The 14,947-nt window shown below is 42.4% G+C and overlaps 1 protein-coding gene across 1 annotated transcript in view; it reads right to left on the bottom strand.

Moving 5' to 3' along the window:
* Positions 1-13,035, bottom strand: part of KCND2 (potassium voltage-gated channel subfamily D member 2) — a 341,883-nt gene extending 328,848 nt beyond the window's left edge. Inside the window, exon 1 of the mRNA XM_054173839.1 lies at positions 11,199-13,035. Within this exon, the coding sequence (XP_054029814.1) occupies positions 11,199-12,313 (1,115 nt within the window). The 5' untranslated portion in view covers positions 12,314-13,035. The remainder of the gene's footprint in view (positions 1-11,198) is intronic.
* Positions 13,036-14,947: the final 1,912 nt, after the last annotated feature.

Raw genomic sequence — 14,947 nt, 5'->3', positions numbered from 1 at the left:
TTCTATAGCTATATCCTTCCATACAAACACAGGGACTGGGGGAAGAACTATATACAGACAATAAGAAAGGCTTATTTAAGGAAATCTTTGCTTACTTTGGAAACACAGGAACTTCTGGGTATAGGGAACTGGAAAATAGATATCAGCAAGCATGTTGAGGAAGATATACCACTGACACTGAAGAGATGAACCAAGTTGTTTCCAGCCTTTTGATATGACTACCTTTCAAATCCACTTATGTGGATCCAAATTCACATTTTAAACCATTGCCACATCCAGAATTCCACATTGTCTAGCACTTTCATCTGCATTTATTTAACTTGCTTGCAAAGATGTAACAAACAGTGCACACTAAATGTGATGACTGCATAGAGAAATAAGGAAAGCTCACATGCCTTCTGTTGCAAGACCCACAACCTCTTTCCTACTGCATGGCCAAACCCACTGCCGAACAAACCATGCTGTACTCAGGGCGTGAAAAGGGCTCAGGGCAGACAGTGGCCGAGGGCAGAAGGCAGTTGCATCCATGGGGATTTGTCCAGTCATTCTCTTCTATCTTCTAGAGACCTGAAAAAATACTCATTCCTATCTCTCCCTCTCACAGCTGGGTTTTTATCTTACATGTATGCATGGCTGTACAAAGGTGTCTGTAGTTTGGAATCATTTGTAGTGTGTGCCAGACACAGCTAGTCAGCATCATCTGTGGTCTGCAGCTGTGTCTGTCCCCAGAGGAAGAGAGAGACTGTCGTGACTCTGCCAGTACAGGAAGAGGCTGAAACGTGCTGAAGGGCTCATCAGCCTGACTAGGAACATTGCTTCTCCCATGAACAATTTAGAGCATTAAATTTCAAAAGTTTGGACCTTGGAAGGAAAGAAACTTTAGGTTAAATGAGTAATAATTGTTGCGGTCTTTCAGCAGGGACTATTTCTGCAATGATCTGGCTGACATGGGGTGAAATGGGGAGAGGTGCCAGAAGCAGTACATGTTCCAAGAAGGATAGCATAGTAGTATCACATATTACATGTCTATTTTTTAAAAGAGATTCCTTTACAACATTTACTTCTAAAACTCGACAGCTTTTGACACAGATTAACATCTTATATGTTGACACAAGCAAATCAAATAAAACTTGAGTATGCCTTTCCCTTGTAAAATGATTAACACTGAGCTTGTCAAATCATTAAGCCAGTCGATATGTAGCTTTGCTCTATGGGGAAGCTTCAATTTGTACTTTTTGAAATTTTCCATCCTGGTGCCAAAAAGGCAAATGCTAAGTAAATTCTCAATCCCTGTGGAGTCTACAAAGCAAATATTAAGAAGTTAATTTCACATAAATACATGTCAAATAAACACTAGAAATGGCTGCACCTGCAACCTAGGTAAGGGCTCATTAGATTTACGGGACTAGGTGCATATACTATGTTTATCTAGTTCTGCCTGTCCCTAGTCCTTGATATCCATGTCTCAGCATGGCTTTGAACAACTGATGTAAACAAATGCATCAATAACTGAAGCCAACAAAGAAGCTTACAAAAGCTAAAACCCCTCAGTTCTACAAGTGAGTAAGATACTGCAGTGTTTAAATTACAAAGCTTCTGTTAAAAAGAGTTGTTATGAAAAACTTTTTACCGTGCTTAAAATAGAAAGGCCGCAATTCTTAACTTGATATTTGCCAACAACTAAGCGATTGAATATCCTAAACCCCAAAAAGTATATACCCCCTTCACATTCAAGCATCTTCCATGTCTCTGCTTTTCATTCCTCTGTGGGATGTAAGAGTTTGGAGACCAGCGTGTTGCAGGTGTAATCCACCATGTCAAAAAGCATCAATTTTGTTCCTAAGCAACCCTGCACAGTGCAGTGGTTGCTGTCCATAGCTGATAAGGATGCTCAGGGAATTCTTAACTGGCTGCAAGTGGAAGAGATGAAAGTTGCAGAATCTGAAAGTAAGGCCACTAACACAGTAATAAAATTCCATTTGGGGGTAATAAAAAAGGGGAAGATGAACAGTAACAATGAAAAGTTAAGGATCCCATTACACAGGCTCTCATACAGAACACTCTTGGTTCATCCTGAAGAAAGAAGCAGTGATTTAGGATGCAGCAGACACTTTCTGACTCTGAGCTATTACACCATGTTAAATTACATCCTTGGTCACCTCACAGTCTGACTCTCAGCCCTTTACAAGGAATGCCTGGATGGCCAAGCTTGCAAGTGATAACGTGAAAGACTGTATCAGCCAAAACATTTTGAGAATAGGCCATTACAAAGCAAAAAAAGTCCATGTTTCTGGACGGACATTTGAAGAAAGTTGAGGTTTGGCTTCAAAAGAATTTTGTTTCAGAATAATAATTAATCAAAGTGTGTTAATATATGATCATAAAATTATACAAGTACCTTTATCGAGTTCCACAATTATTTTTTTTATTTACCCAAGGTAATTTAAAACTCTTGTGGAATATACTTACTTTAATTTACCAAGGTACTTAGACTAATTAAATAAACTCCTGCAAGTTTATGTTGTCTGTTATACCACAAGAAGTTGTATATATCGAAGGAAACTGAGCCTCCAGTAATAAAACACTCAAATTTATTTATGCAGATATGTGTAACATTTTTGTTTTAATATTCATATTATGTTGTACTAGAATTTTAATGGAAAAAGTATACAAGTGGTCTTAATATTGGGATTTCTACTTCCTAGGCTTATCTTTGATATGAAGCTTCAGTGCAAGTGATAATACAAAGCTGAACTAAACAGCATCTGGTTAAGAGTTGTTGACGACGGAGGTCACAATCAGTACGGACAACCAATATGATCTAAGTATTGTTCAGTTTAATTAGGGAACCTCTACAGCTTATATAGACACACAGACTCACAGAGCATAGTTGGCATAGCTTCATTGGCTCCCCACAATTGTCCACACGCCCTACTGTTATACATTAGTGGTTTAACTACTAATATCACGCGAAGTTGTTGATCGACGTATGCATCCTGTTATTCCAAGATAACTCTTTGTGTTTACAGCTACCAGTACTTTGTTTTAGTTACACGCTGCTAGCACAGCACTATTTTGCTAAACTACTAATTACTTCTACACTTACGCTAAGCATGGCCTACCACTATATCAAGCTCTAAGCTTATATTACCAGATTGCTCACACTACTTATTGCTAGGATTGCCACAAAGAGTAAACTCAGAAATCACAATGTCTCCTTGAAGAGAAAGAACTGTGCTACAAGATGCTTACCTCAAAACAGTAACTTCTTATACAAAGACTCATAAAAAACCCAGGGAGATGCATTTTATAGACGTCCCATTTAGGAACAGAGATTAAGGTAAAAGTCAACTGCAGAGCTATAGACCATGTTTATAAAGTTCATATTACTGGGGGAAAAAAAAAAAAAGGAAAAGAAAAATAAAAAGGAAATTTAGGCAAAGTACTACTTAAACTTCCCACTTAAGTCTCCAAACAGTATTTTAAAAAACTAAATCAAGAGGCAAAACAAAACTATTTTTCAGCAAACAAGGGAAGAAGGTGAATTTGCAGTGTTCAAAATTGAGAATTACAGCTTACCTTTTCTTACCATCATCATCTTAGAATCATAGAATCAACAAGGTTGGAAAAGACCTCAAAGATCATCAAGTCCAACTATTCCATCATCATCTTAACAAATATTCTGTGTGGAAGTTAAATATGAGCCCTACTGAAACAAAGAAAGCCTTTGGCTGAATGTTTCTTGGAAAAGATGTAATCTCCTACCTTACACTCTTTAATAATTTTGTACCTGATTGCTAAAAACATTTTCAGTAATTTAACATCTGCACATCATAACTCACATTTCTTACATATCTTTTCATGATGAACTCTTGGTTTGAAAAGCACAGACAGAAAATTAGGATCAAAAAATATTTTTCCCTTGGATGCTTTACATTAATCTCTTGTTTATATTATCTTCCCCTCCCCCCCCCAATGAAACTTTATTGCACTTGCCTAAGAATACTATACACAAAACACTCTATCTCCTTCTACAGTGAATATAGGGTACATTGTATTCTAACTGAATACTTTGAATACTTTTAAGATCCACTTGTAAGATGCTTTTGGTTCTGATAGGAGTAGGACATACTCGAGTATCAACACCACGCTCTACTAATCCTAGCAGTTACTCTTGTGCACGTAAGACTCTGTTTTCTAAGGTGACTAGGTACCTAGTTTCCCAGATTATTTCCCAGCTTTCCACTCTTCTCCTTTGTGTTCCTAAGCACCTAAGCCTCTTTTGAGAATTCAGGCTGAGTGCCTATCTGCATCTCCAGATACCTAAATGCCTTTAAAAATCTTCCCTGCAGTGTTCCACTCCTACAAACTAATAAAGCCAGGAGATCTCTGTGTCTCTAAGACTTGACTTCACTGTTAAGCCTACCAGATCAAAGAAACCAGTAACATGGGGGAAAATGAAAACCAGGGATGAAATGCAAAGCACTACACCTAAATACATTAAGTATGCAAAATCTGACTTTGTTAACATTTTTGTAGGCTTTCAGGCAACCTGCTATTTTCTGTAACAGGGCAGGACTAATGAAGTACATTTACACAGTGGCTCCAAAGGCTTGCACTTTCAGGATGGAGACCTGCAGACAAGTAAGGAACAATACTGTGAAGTGGGATATCAGAAAAGAAACCGCTTTTCTGGATACACAGAGAGTGCAATTGCTTATATGAGTAGTATCTTTGCATCTTTAGTATTTAGACTGATAGCAGTCTTTTAATGTTTTATTAGCTTTTGTAAATGCACTTAACTGCTAGAACCTGAACTGACAGGAGCAGCATCTCAGTAGTAATGACTGTGTACATTGAGATATGCCTTCTAATAATGCATAAAGTGTATCTATGCTAGTGTGAGAAAAAGAGTACAGTCTCATTTCAATTATAATAGAGCTGAATCTTGCTGATTTTTTTTTTTTTTCAATAAAGCTAAAATATTCTAGGACTGAATGGTGGTACTGGTCACAAGATTGTCATATGTGCTGAGGACATATTTGTACCCAGTATTTTTCTACTGAACACTTGCATCTGTTGCAGTCAGGTACTCAAGTCAAAAGCATCTCAATTCACACTTATCCAAGTCTATGGTCTTTGTGTACTCCAGTGAATTTTTTTGTCTGGGCCAAAACAAAAGCCATAACTATTTCTACATAACTCAGGGACTATAAAATATAATCTGAGCGCCAGGAAGGTCAAAATAATATGCTTCAGAAAAAAAAAATTAAAATTAATAAATAGTGGTAGAAGTCAGGCTACTAATTGTGATAGAGGTCAAAATCCAAGCATGGCAACTGTTACAGTTCCAGGAAAGGTAGCACAAAGCTGTCTATGATTTGAAAAATCTTTCCTCCACTGCATGAGCAATGCAGAAAATATTCTTTTAAAGCCTACGTCTTAATAAAAATCTGTACTCTCATCTATTGCTCGAAAAAATGATAGGGACAGAAATATACAGAAAGTTTCCATCACTGTCAGCTCTGTTGTCAGGTAACTGATGAAACACGAATCTAAACTTTGTTTCTGTATTTCTAATTTGTATTTCCTTTTTTGAACAACCTATCCACTTAACATCTGCTGAATCGGATTCTTCTCTTATCAGCTTACCATAATGCAAATTACAAACTGCTGCCAGTGGACTAGAATGGCATGAAAAATCAAATAAGAGGAGTAGTTCATTAGACTTTCTTTCAAGTGTCTGAAAAGTTAATTGTTACCCTGAAGCTGCAAGATGTTCTCAACTTATTTTGGATAACCATTTTATTTCTGAAGTACTTTTAAGTTCCCACATTCAGAAATACAGTTCTCATTTCCAGATTTTCTTTGCACAGTAGCAGTATTTCCAATGCTGTATTCACAGATTTGTACAGCTTTTATATTGCAAATTTTTCTTCTCGGAGACACAATGATATGAGTCAAGTACAGATTGTCATCACTCACTCTGAACTTCTGGAGTTCGGTCACTTGAGGATTTTACTAAAATCACAATATTCACTGAGGATTACTCAAATGATAGGCCACAAATAATAGATCAGGCACCAGTCATAATTGCTCTCTGAGTCGATTTGTTCTGCTGTACTAAATCAGCGTGTTTCTTTGCTACAATCTGGCCCACAGCAATCTCACCATTCTTACTGTTCATTCACAATAACAACAAAGAAATAAAATTCCATCTGTTTCCACTAAAGGAGCAGAAAGATCTTTTTGTTAAGCATCACCTTCACGCTCTTCATAACTGAAAGTAAGAAAGTTCATGCTGAAGAAAAATGAGTGAACTAGGCTAACTCCTGTTCCTCTAAGAGATCATCAGGACTTTTTTGAACAGAAAAGCTGGTCCCTAGTGCAACTAAATAATGATATAATGACTTCTGTTTCCTGTCAAACCAACATCCCAATGAAGTTTGAGTAATCCTTTTATCAGACAACATTTCTTTTTCTGTTTTACTGCCTTCAACTTGACCCTTACTTTTCAGTATTTCAAATTGTCCCTGAAGCCCTTTTTGAATGTCTAGTGCTGTGCTTTGAAGACGATTACACTACACTTTGTCCCTTATCTGTTACATGGTATTCTTATTTAGGCTAAATGTCTCTGCTGTGAAGAGAAAACAGATTGAGACATCAAACACATGTGTAAAACACAAAATTCACTAGGTTGTATACAAGAATACAAAACCAGAAGAATTCGGTTTGAAACAAGGTTGAAAATATTAAACACAAAATGAATGAACGAGCCAATATGGAATTACAAGATGCAGAAGTAATACTCCAACTTTGCTAATCTTTACCTCCATAATAGTCATCATAACAGCATTTTCAAACTTTTAATTGCATTGGTCAAAACCCAAAGATTTCTCACTTTGTGTTCTCTTACAGATTTTAATGAACTCACTTTTTCAAAAGAGAAGTTTCTAAGAGATGGACAAAAACTAAAGGTACTCGCAATGGTTCGAAAAGGAAAACATGATAATGTGTATGGCATTTGGGGGGGCAAAAAAAGTGATGCTGTAGAAATTCTGTGATGTTTGTAAGGAAAAAAAATCTATCAAGCAAATGTCAGGGAAAAAACCTTGTTACAAGGAAAGTTCAGGTCAAATGAATGACAATGATGATGAATGAAAGATTTGATCTAGTGGTGAAGAATACATCAGGAATCTAAAACAAAGAAGCAGAAAAAAATAAAGCCAGAAGAACCACACACACTGAAATTGTCCTGAACAAGGGAGGCAAGGTGCTAAGCCATCAGACAAATGCCCAAACAGAAAGACTATGAAAAGTGGTAGTTTGAAAGAAAAGTGAAGAAAACAAATAGATGGGATACGTACATAGGGATGCAATAAAAGTGAGAAAGGAGTGAAAATGAGAGACAATAGAATGCGCGGGAAAATGAAATCCATTGCCCTATTTCTCTCTTCATTGTTAGAAGCTTTCTGCTGTCACCTGTTTGATTATAAAGTCTTAAGGGAATTTCATTTATTTTAGATGGGATTTCTCGTACACTATGGTCTATATTTAAAAGTAATGAAAAATAATAGTTGCTTTATCTTTTCTGAAGACATAACCCTAGTTATGTCTGACTTGACAAAGCCACCCAATGTAAAGATTATAAATACAGAAGTTTAATATAGCAGTGAGATTGCTTTAGAACTGGTCACAGAATAGCACTGTGTTCCTCATTTAAAGTATAATATCTTCCTAAAACATAAAATACACTATAGCTCTGCTCAGCTTAGGAACAGACATTACCCTTACACCATCAAAGCCTTACCAGCTATTCCAGCTCATTTGGTGGTTACTGACAGGGTAGAAGGAAGGTTGTTAGACTATCATGTTATAAGGTGACAGCAGAAAATCACATAACTGTGCCACTATGGGTGTAAATGTTCACATGCCCCCATGTAAGTCTACCAATCTCAACTCAAAAAACCTGAGCTTCTCTGCCAGGCTTTATACTAGCCTGCTTTTTGACCTTTATGCCCCTACCTCCTATGCTTATCACTCTTAACTAGAATCTCCACCCACTGCTTTGTGACGTCTTTCAATCGTATTCTCTTGGCCCTTCTTGTCCTTGGTCTCTACTTTACTTTTGCTACAATTAATATTGATGAAAGAATAATTTGAAATTTTAAACCAGACAGCTGTTTCTAGCAGAGTGCACACTGGTTCAGACTAATCTTTCTCTCTCTTTATATCTGTATCTTTTTCTCACTCTCTCTCTTCCTTTCCTCCTTTCTTTCATTTCTTTCATATAACATCTTTTATGTACAGCTGTGTACTACTTGAGTTGAGCAGTCCACAATAGTTAATAGCTGGGATATCCTTGGAGGCTAAAAGTAAGTAATATGTGAAGGCACTGGCACTGCAGAAAAATGTAAACCATGTTTTTTAAAGATGCTTTGATTGTTCAGCCATCATGCAGAACTGAGAAATATAGCTCTTCCTCCAAGGTAACTCATTAAAATGCAAATGTCACATACTTGATCACCTTATTATTGAGCAAAATAGGAGAATGACACCAAGACTCAAAAACTCAACCTTAGGCTAATCTGTTGTCCACTATTAGTGTTTGTACATTTTTGTAGTATTTCACATAATCTGCTGTCTAGTACTGTCATTTAAAACACAGATACACCACCTAGCTTTCGTGCTAAAAGACAGAAGCTTTTCATATAGAGTCAATTTATATAAACCTAATTCAGCTAAAGCTAAAACTAAAAACCAAATTATCTGTATTAATAAACAGATGAGAAGCTTTAGCACAGAGCAAAAGTAGCACTACTCATTACAATCAGCTTCCACTGACCCTTACTGCTTTTCCTTGTAATTTCCTTCTCGTTTTGTGTAATTGCTCCATCAACTAAAAAGAATTCAAAGCTTTTAGGTCAATTCAGTTTAAAACATTCATATATATTTAGCATATAAACATAATCCTTATATGGTTATCATGAAAGGACATCATCTATCTCTTGCACTGATTAAAGGTTTCCCAGAAATTTGTGGTCTGTCATGTCTGCCCTTATAATCATACCAGAACTTCTGAGACTGAAACTTTGGATCTGTGTGCAAGCTGATCAAAACTTTCTCTGTGCAGACTACCTCATAAGGAGTCAAGCATGACTGTGTTATTTTTAACCTCCTTTTTTTTTTTAATGAAGTTCAAATCTCAGTTCTTGTGAAGATTTTACTCAGAACAATACCTCAAAATCTGCTGCTATAGAATAATACCTGTATCCTTTTCTTTCTTTTTTGTTCCTCGTTAAATAAACAAGCAAATCATATCTATGCCAAATCCATACCAGATCTGCATCATGACCAGCTGCAAACTAGCCATAAAAATGAAGGCAAAATTACGTTCAGTACCATGGACAAGTACTGCCCAAACAGACTATAACATTGAAAACACTCAAAAAACTCAACTTTTGTTACAAAAAGCATAGATCAGTTCCTGCTCTTTTATAATAATATTATACATTCTAAATATTGGTGAATTCTTGAGACCTAATTTGTTGCAATCATCACAGTTCTAATTAAAAGTATGTGGCAAACAGTATCAGCATGAGAAAATACAGGACTATAGAACTTGTGTCAGCATGTGTAACTTGTTCCTTCTGCTACCTTGTCCCTTCAGTTTGTCACTATCAGAAGAAAAGAAAACCAAAAGGAAAAACCAGGAGCCTAACAAGCAGATTAAAATCCCCAAAGCTCCTGTCACTCCTTTTTAGCATAAACTTGCCCTTACAATTTGTATGAAATATTTACAATGCACTATATTTATCCGCATTTGTTATATCACACTGAAGATAAAAGCCCTGTATAAAAAATGGTGGCATAAGACAGTCCCCTTTTCCTTTTCAGTATTTGGTGTGTGCATTGCCAAACTAAATTACAACTGCATAAAATAAATCAACTTTTTCATAATAGTTTGATAGTGCAGTGTCATTTTGTTAAACTTAAAAGTTATACATGTTTCATAAATCTCAATGGTCCCCACCAGATCTGCCAAAATGTTTGACTAATAAAATTATGGGCTTCATCATCATTAAAGTAAAAAGTTTGTCTTATAGTGTATGTAATTATTGAATGACTAGACAATTTCTACGGAATCAGCAAATGTTCAGTTCCACAGATGACCCTCTACAACCCAAAACTAAGAATAGGACAAAAAGTTGTCTTCCCGAATTAGTCAGCCTTCTAAATCCCTGTTATAATTACAGACAAATGCATTTTACAACTTGGTGCTCAGAATCAGCTGATACTACTTGACTCTGGTATCGGAGACTTCATAAAACAATGTCTTCTCCCATCTTTCCACGAAACTGTGTGGGATTCTACTGTCAACAGTGGCAATTTTTTAACTCCTAATTCTCTGTAAGAATTTATATTGCCACTATAATTGTATTTTAAGATCTATGCTTCACCTGCCGTATGTCTCACACATCCTTAGGTCGTTTTCCAGAGTCTGACACCAGATAGTGTAGCTCGATGCTTGTCATTTACAAGCTGCAGGTCCATGGAAATCAAAGGAAATGTAGCCAGGAATAGTTTTGGAGAAGACTAAGGTATCTACACCTGCTTTATTTTCATGAAAACAAATCACTTTGCAATACCAAAGTAAATATGCAAGTCTGCATCAACATAGCACTTCAAACAAAATGGCAGAGCCACATATTTTTCTGCATGATCAAATTAAAAGGTCACACTTGGGTTCTCCTCATGACTCTCACTGCTTCAGCAATACTGTAACAAGCAAACACATTTTTAAATATTACAGCAAACACTCCAAAGCACAGATATTCATAAAATATTCCCATTTTGTCTATCCAGCACCAAACAAAATTTTAGAGAAAACTGCGAAGAACCCCAAAGAGTTGCAAAGAGGGGCGGGGGGCAACTTTGTTGTTTTCATTTTCAGTTTATCTGCTAGTTTGGGTCTCATGCTATTTTAGCTTCAGCAACACCTTTCTCTCACTTGCACGTGCAAAAATGTTTAGAAAGAAGTGATGAGTCGTATTCACAAAGTTCTGTAACAAAAACTTACTCTTGTATTTTTTCCTAGCAACATTTTGTTGTGTTTTTTTTTTTAATCTGAGTATTTTCCATTCATGCCAGTACACTTGTTGAAATGTTGGCTGTAACCAAACACCAGCTGCACTTACCCCAGTGTTGTCATGGTGACAATGGTGTACCAGAAGGCTGCAGGGATGCTGGTGAACTTGCTGGCTGATGAACCCTTCTCTGCATAGTACATGACTGTGGCAAAGATTATGATGGCCATAGTGAGTGAGAAGAGGAGGAAGCCTAACTCCGAGGCACAACTTTTTAGGGTGTAGCCCAGGATGCGCAGCCCCTGTGAGTGGCGGGAAAATTTAAAGATCCTGAAGACACGAAAGACTCGTAGTGTCACAAAAGCCCCACTGACATCCTCATTATCTGTCATCACCAGGCCAATGTAATATGGCATGATGGCGACCACATCAATGATACTCATGACACTGCGCACGAATTTGTAGCGACTAGGGGCCGCCAGCAGACGTAATAGATACTCAACTGTGAAGATCATGACACAGGCAGTATCCAGACAGAAGAAAGCCACAGCGTAACGCTCTCCACAGGGCAGCTCTTTGATGCGACCTGGGCTTACCCCGCAGGGCACTGTCTCCACCACATTGGCGATAACAGAGACAGCAATGAAGAAACCAGTGACATAGTAGAAGACCAGAGCCAGTGTACTCGTGTGTGGGTTTTCAAAGGCCCGCCACATCCTCTGCCGAGCTGTCATTGAGGGCAGGGCGCTCTCAGTTGCATGATCCTGATCAGCATCATCCTGCAGGCGCTCGGCATTCTCACGCCGGCGATCCTTGTACTCCTCATAACAGCAGTCACCAATGATTTCAGGGATGATGCCAAAGAAGGCCAGCTCCTCATCATAAGCTGAGATGCACTCCTGGCGGGGATAATGAAGCTTCCCAGTACGGTAGAAGTTGAGAATGTGGCGGAAAATGTCTGGGTCCCGATCAAAAAAGTACTGCTGTGTCTCAGGGTGGTAGAAGAAATCCCTCTCCGAACTGCCCAACAGAGTATCAGGGTAACGCTCTAACGTGTCCAGCCATGTCTGAAACTGGATACCACTCACATTCAGCACAATCAGAGAGTCCTGGCTTCGCTTCCTCTCCTGCCGTGGAGCAGCTGGCATGGGACCTGTGGCCACTGGCATCCATCCTATGGCTGCTGCCCTGGCAAAGGGTAACCAAGCTGCTACTCCTGCCGCCATGGTCCCAAACACGTACTACAGCTTAGGGAGTCAATCTAGAGACAGTTCTGGTCCGGCCACTAAAATAGAGAAGAAAAATACTCATACATTTTCAAGGCAACCAAATTCCTGAACATTGTTGTGGTTTCCAGTACTAGCAGAAAATCTTGTTTCTTTTTTGTTTCCTCCCCTTTTTCATACCAGAATATCCTTTCAGGGGCTAGTTAGCCAGTTAAGATGATAAATCTAGGCACTTGGAAATCATCGCATTCAAAGCAGCTACTCTAGCAGCCAGATCCTTTGGATACAAGGTCCACGGGAGGCCCCTGGATGGAATCAATGGTCCACAAAGCACGAACCCCAGGAGCTGGCTGTTGGCTCTGGTGCAGCGGTGCAGCCACCTGGAAGGAGATTTTCTTCCACGCGCGATGCAGTCGGTCCCCCCGCCCCTCCTCCGCTCCGCTCCCCGCCCGCTGCCAGAGCCGGGCCGCGGTCGCCAGCGGAGCCCTTCCCAGGCGGGCTGCAGCGGGGCCACCCGGCGCCGCCGCCCGCTCGCCGTGACGGGGCGGAGGCGATGGGCCGGGCGGGTCTGTACTACCTCTTCAGCTGCAGCCCTGGAGTAGCAGCGGGACGAATGCTCTCCCTGACCTTGATCGCCGCTCTGGGGACTCCTCCTGACCTCGGCTCAGGGCCGGGGGAGCCGGCGGGGCAGGGGGAGGAGCTCCGGGAGGCAGCATTAAACTTTAAGGCAAGTTTTCCGCGTAGGAAATGCGTTAAAGGGCAGAGGGGCGCCGGGTAAGGGGGCGCCGGGAGGGGGGAGCACCTCAGAGAAAGGAAGAGGGCGGAGGGGAGTCTCCCCGGGACGGGACGTCGGTTCACGGACAAGGGCTCTCCAGAGGGAGGAGAGCTGGGTCGGGCAAAGCCTCGGGGGCTGTGGCAGTGGTAGGAGAGGAGGGTTTGGATGCACCGAAGGTGGGATCCCTGGAGCATCCTCGAGAGCGCCCGAGCGGGCGACGAAGGGCGAAGCCGGGGAAGGCTGGCAGTGGAGTGGGAGCGTAGCAGGGGCTCCCTGGCGACGGGGGAGGCCGGGGCGGGCGGGGGCCCCCAAGACGGGCGCGGGGCTGGGGCGCGGGGTTCTGTAACGGGTCGGCGGGGGACCATCCGTACCCCCGGCTCTGCTTCCTTTATCTAGCCCCTTCCCCTACTCGGTTCTCGCATCCCTCCGGACGTGCCCAGCCTGCGGCACCTACCTGTGAAAGTCTGGCGAGCGCGCTCAGTTGCATAGAGACTTTTGGAAATACGGGCTCTGGCGCTAGATCTCCGTGCCCCGCCGGGAACGGCGGGGAAGTAGTTGCTCCTGAGAAAGCTTGATTGCATCCAAAGGGACATCGATAATAAGGCTTTCCCCCACCCCCACCCCCCTCCGCCACCACCGAGCGCCAAGCAACAAGTTCAAGGGGTGGGTGGGGGGAAAAAAACAACGTAATCGCGCCTGGCAACTCGGCGGAGCACGTCTTTTCGGGGCGCGGATCCTGCGGCGCGGGGCTGCCGTCAGCCGCGGCTGCGGCCGCTGCCCCTGCCGCGGGGCTGCCGCGGGCTGCGGGCGGCAGTGGCGAGGCCGTGCCGCGGCCAAGGGCGGGGGGGTGCTTCCCGCTGCCTCCCCCGCGGCGGGCGGGCCATGCTGCCCTGCCGCGCCGCCGCCCGCGGACTAGGGGCGCAGGGGCGGGCGGCGGCGGAGGAGAGTACGGGGCGGGTGGAAGAGGAGGACATCGTTCCGCGGGAGGAACAAAGGGGCTGCGGCCGGCTGCGCTGGCGGCAGCAGGACAAGCGGGGAGCGCCTGTGGGGGTGCTTGTGTCTCTGTGTGCGGGTGTGTGCCTCTGCGAGGCCGGGATCGAGCGGTCCAACCTCCGCCGGCAGCGCCGCACAGACCCTCCGGAGTTAGCGGTGTTGCGGGTTGGGATCGGGCGCCAGAGATGGCTTAGGTGAGGCATTTAGGGAATTTCTCGGGAGTGCTGTCTCCTTTCAGGGTAGAGGGGGATGATTTACTGGGGGAGGGGGGGGGGGGGGGGGGCGTGTGTAGGGGGTATGAAATGCGTGGGAGTGAAGTGTGGGGACGCTCCTCTCAACCCGCCCCGAGCCACTCCGGAGTTCTCGCTGTAATATCCAAATGGCTCTTACCAGCTTTGAGAAAGGCGAGAGAGCTGGGACGGGTATGGGAGCCTTTTCCTCCTCCTCTCCTTTCCGCTCCCAGGCAAAGCTGTCCCCCCTTTTCCCGTCGCTAGATGGCGTGTGGATGACGGGAAGTGAGCTCCGCGCTGGGGTGCCACAGAGGGGCCCCCAGCACCCTGCCGGCTGCTCGGCCGCGCCCGGGCCCGCCCCGCTCCGCTCCTGCCCGCCGCGGAGGAGATGGTTGCTCCGCGGCACTTGCTGTTGGAACGGGCGCGTAGTTCCTCGAGCTGTGTCGGCCGCTAAGATATATACGAGGAACTGTTTGTATTTTTTAATTAAGACTCTGAAAGCACTCCCTGTCTTCCTCACAGAGCTCGCAGCAAGATAGCGGAAGGTATTGCTCCATCTAATGCACGTTTGTTTCGTTTGAGTTACAGAGTAGATAGGAGCCTTAACACTTGGAGATCATCTGTCTAGGCCTCCTA

The sequence above is a fragment of the Dryobates pubescens genome, chromosome 27 (assembly GCF_014839835.1).
Source record: "Dryobates pubescens isolate bDryPub1 chromosome 27, bDryPub1.pri, whole genome shotgun sequence".
NCBI classification, from domain to species: domain Eukaryota; kingdom Metazoa; phylum Chordata; class Aves; order Piciformes; family Picidae; genus Dryobates; species Dryobates pubescens.
Note: the sequence above shows the minus strand (reverse complement) of the source record. Positions and strands in the feature narration are given on the sequence as shown.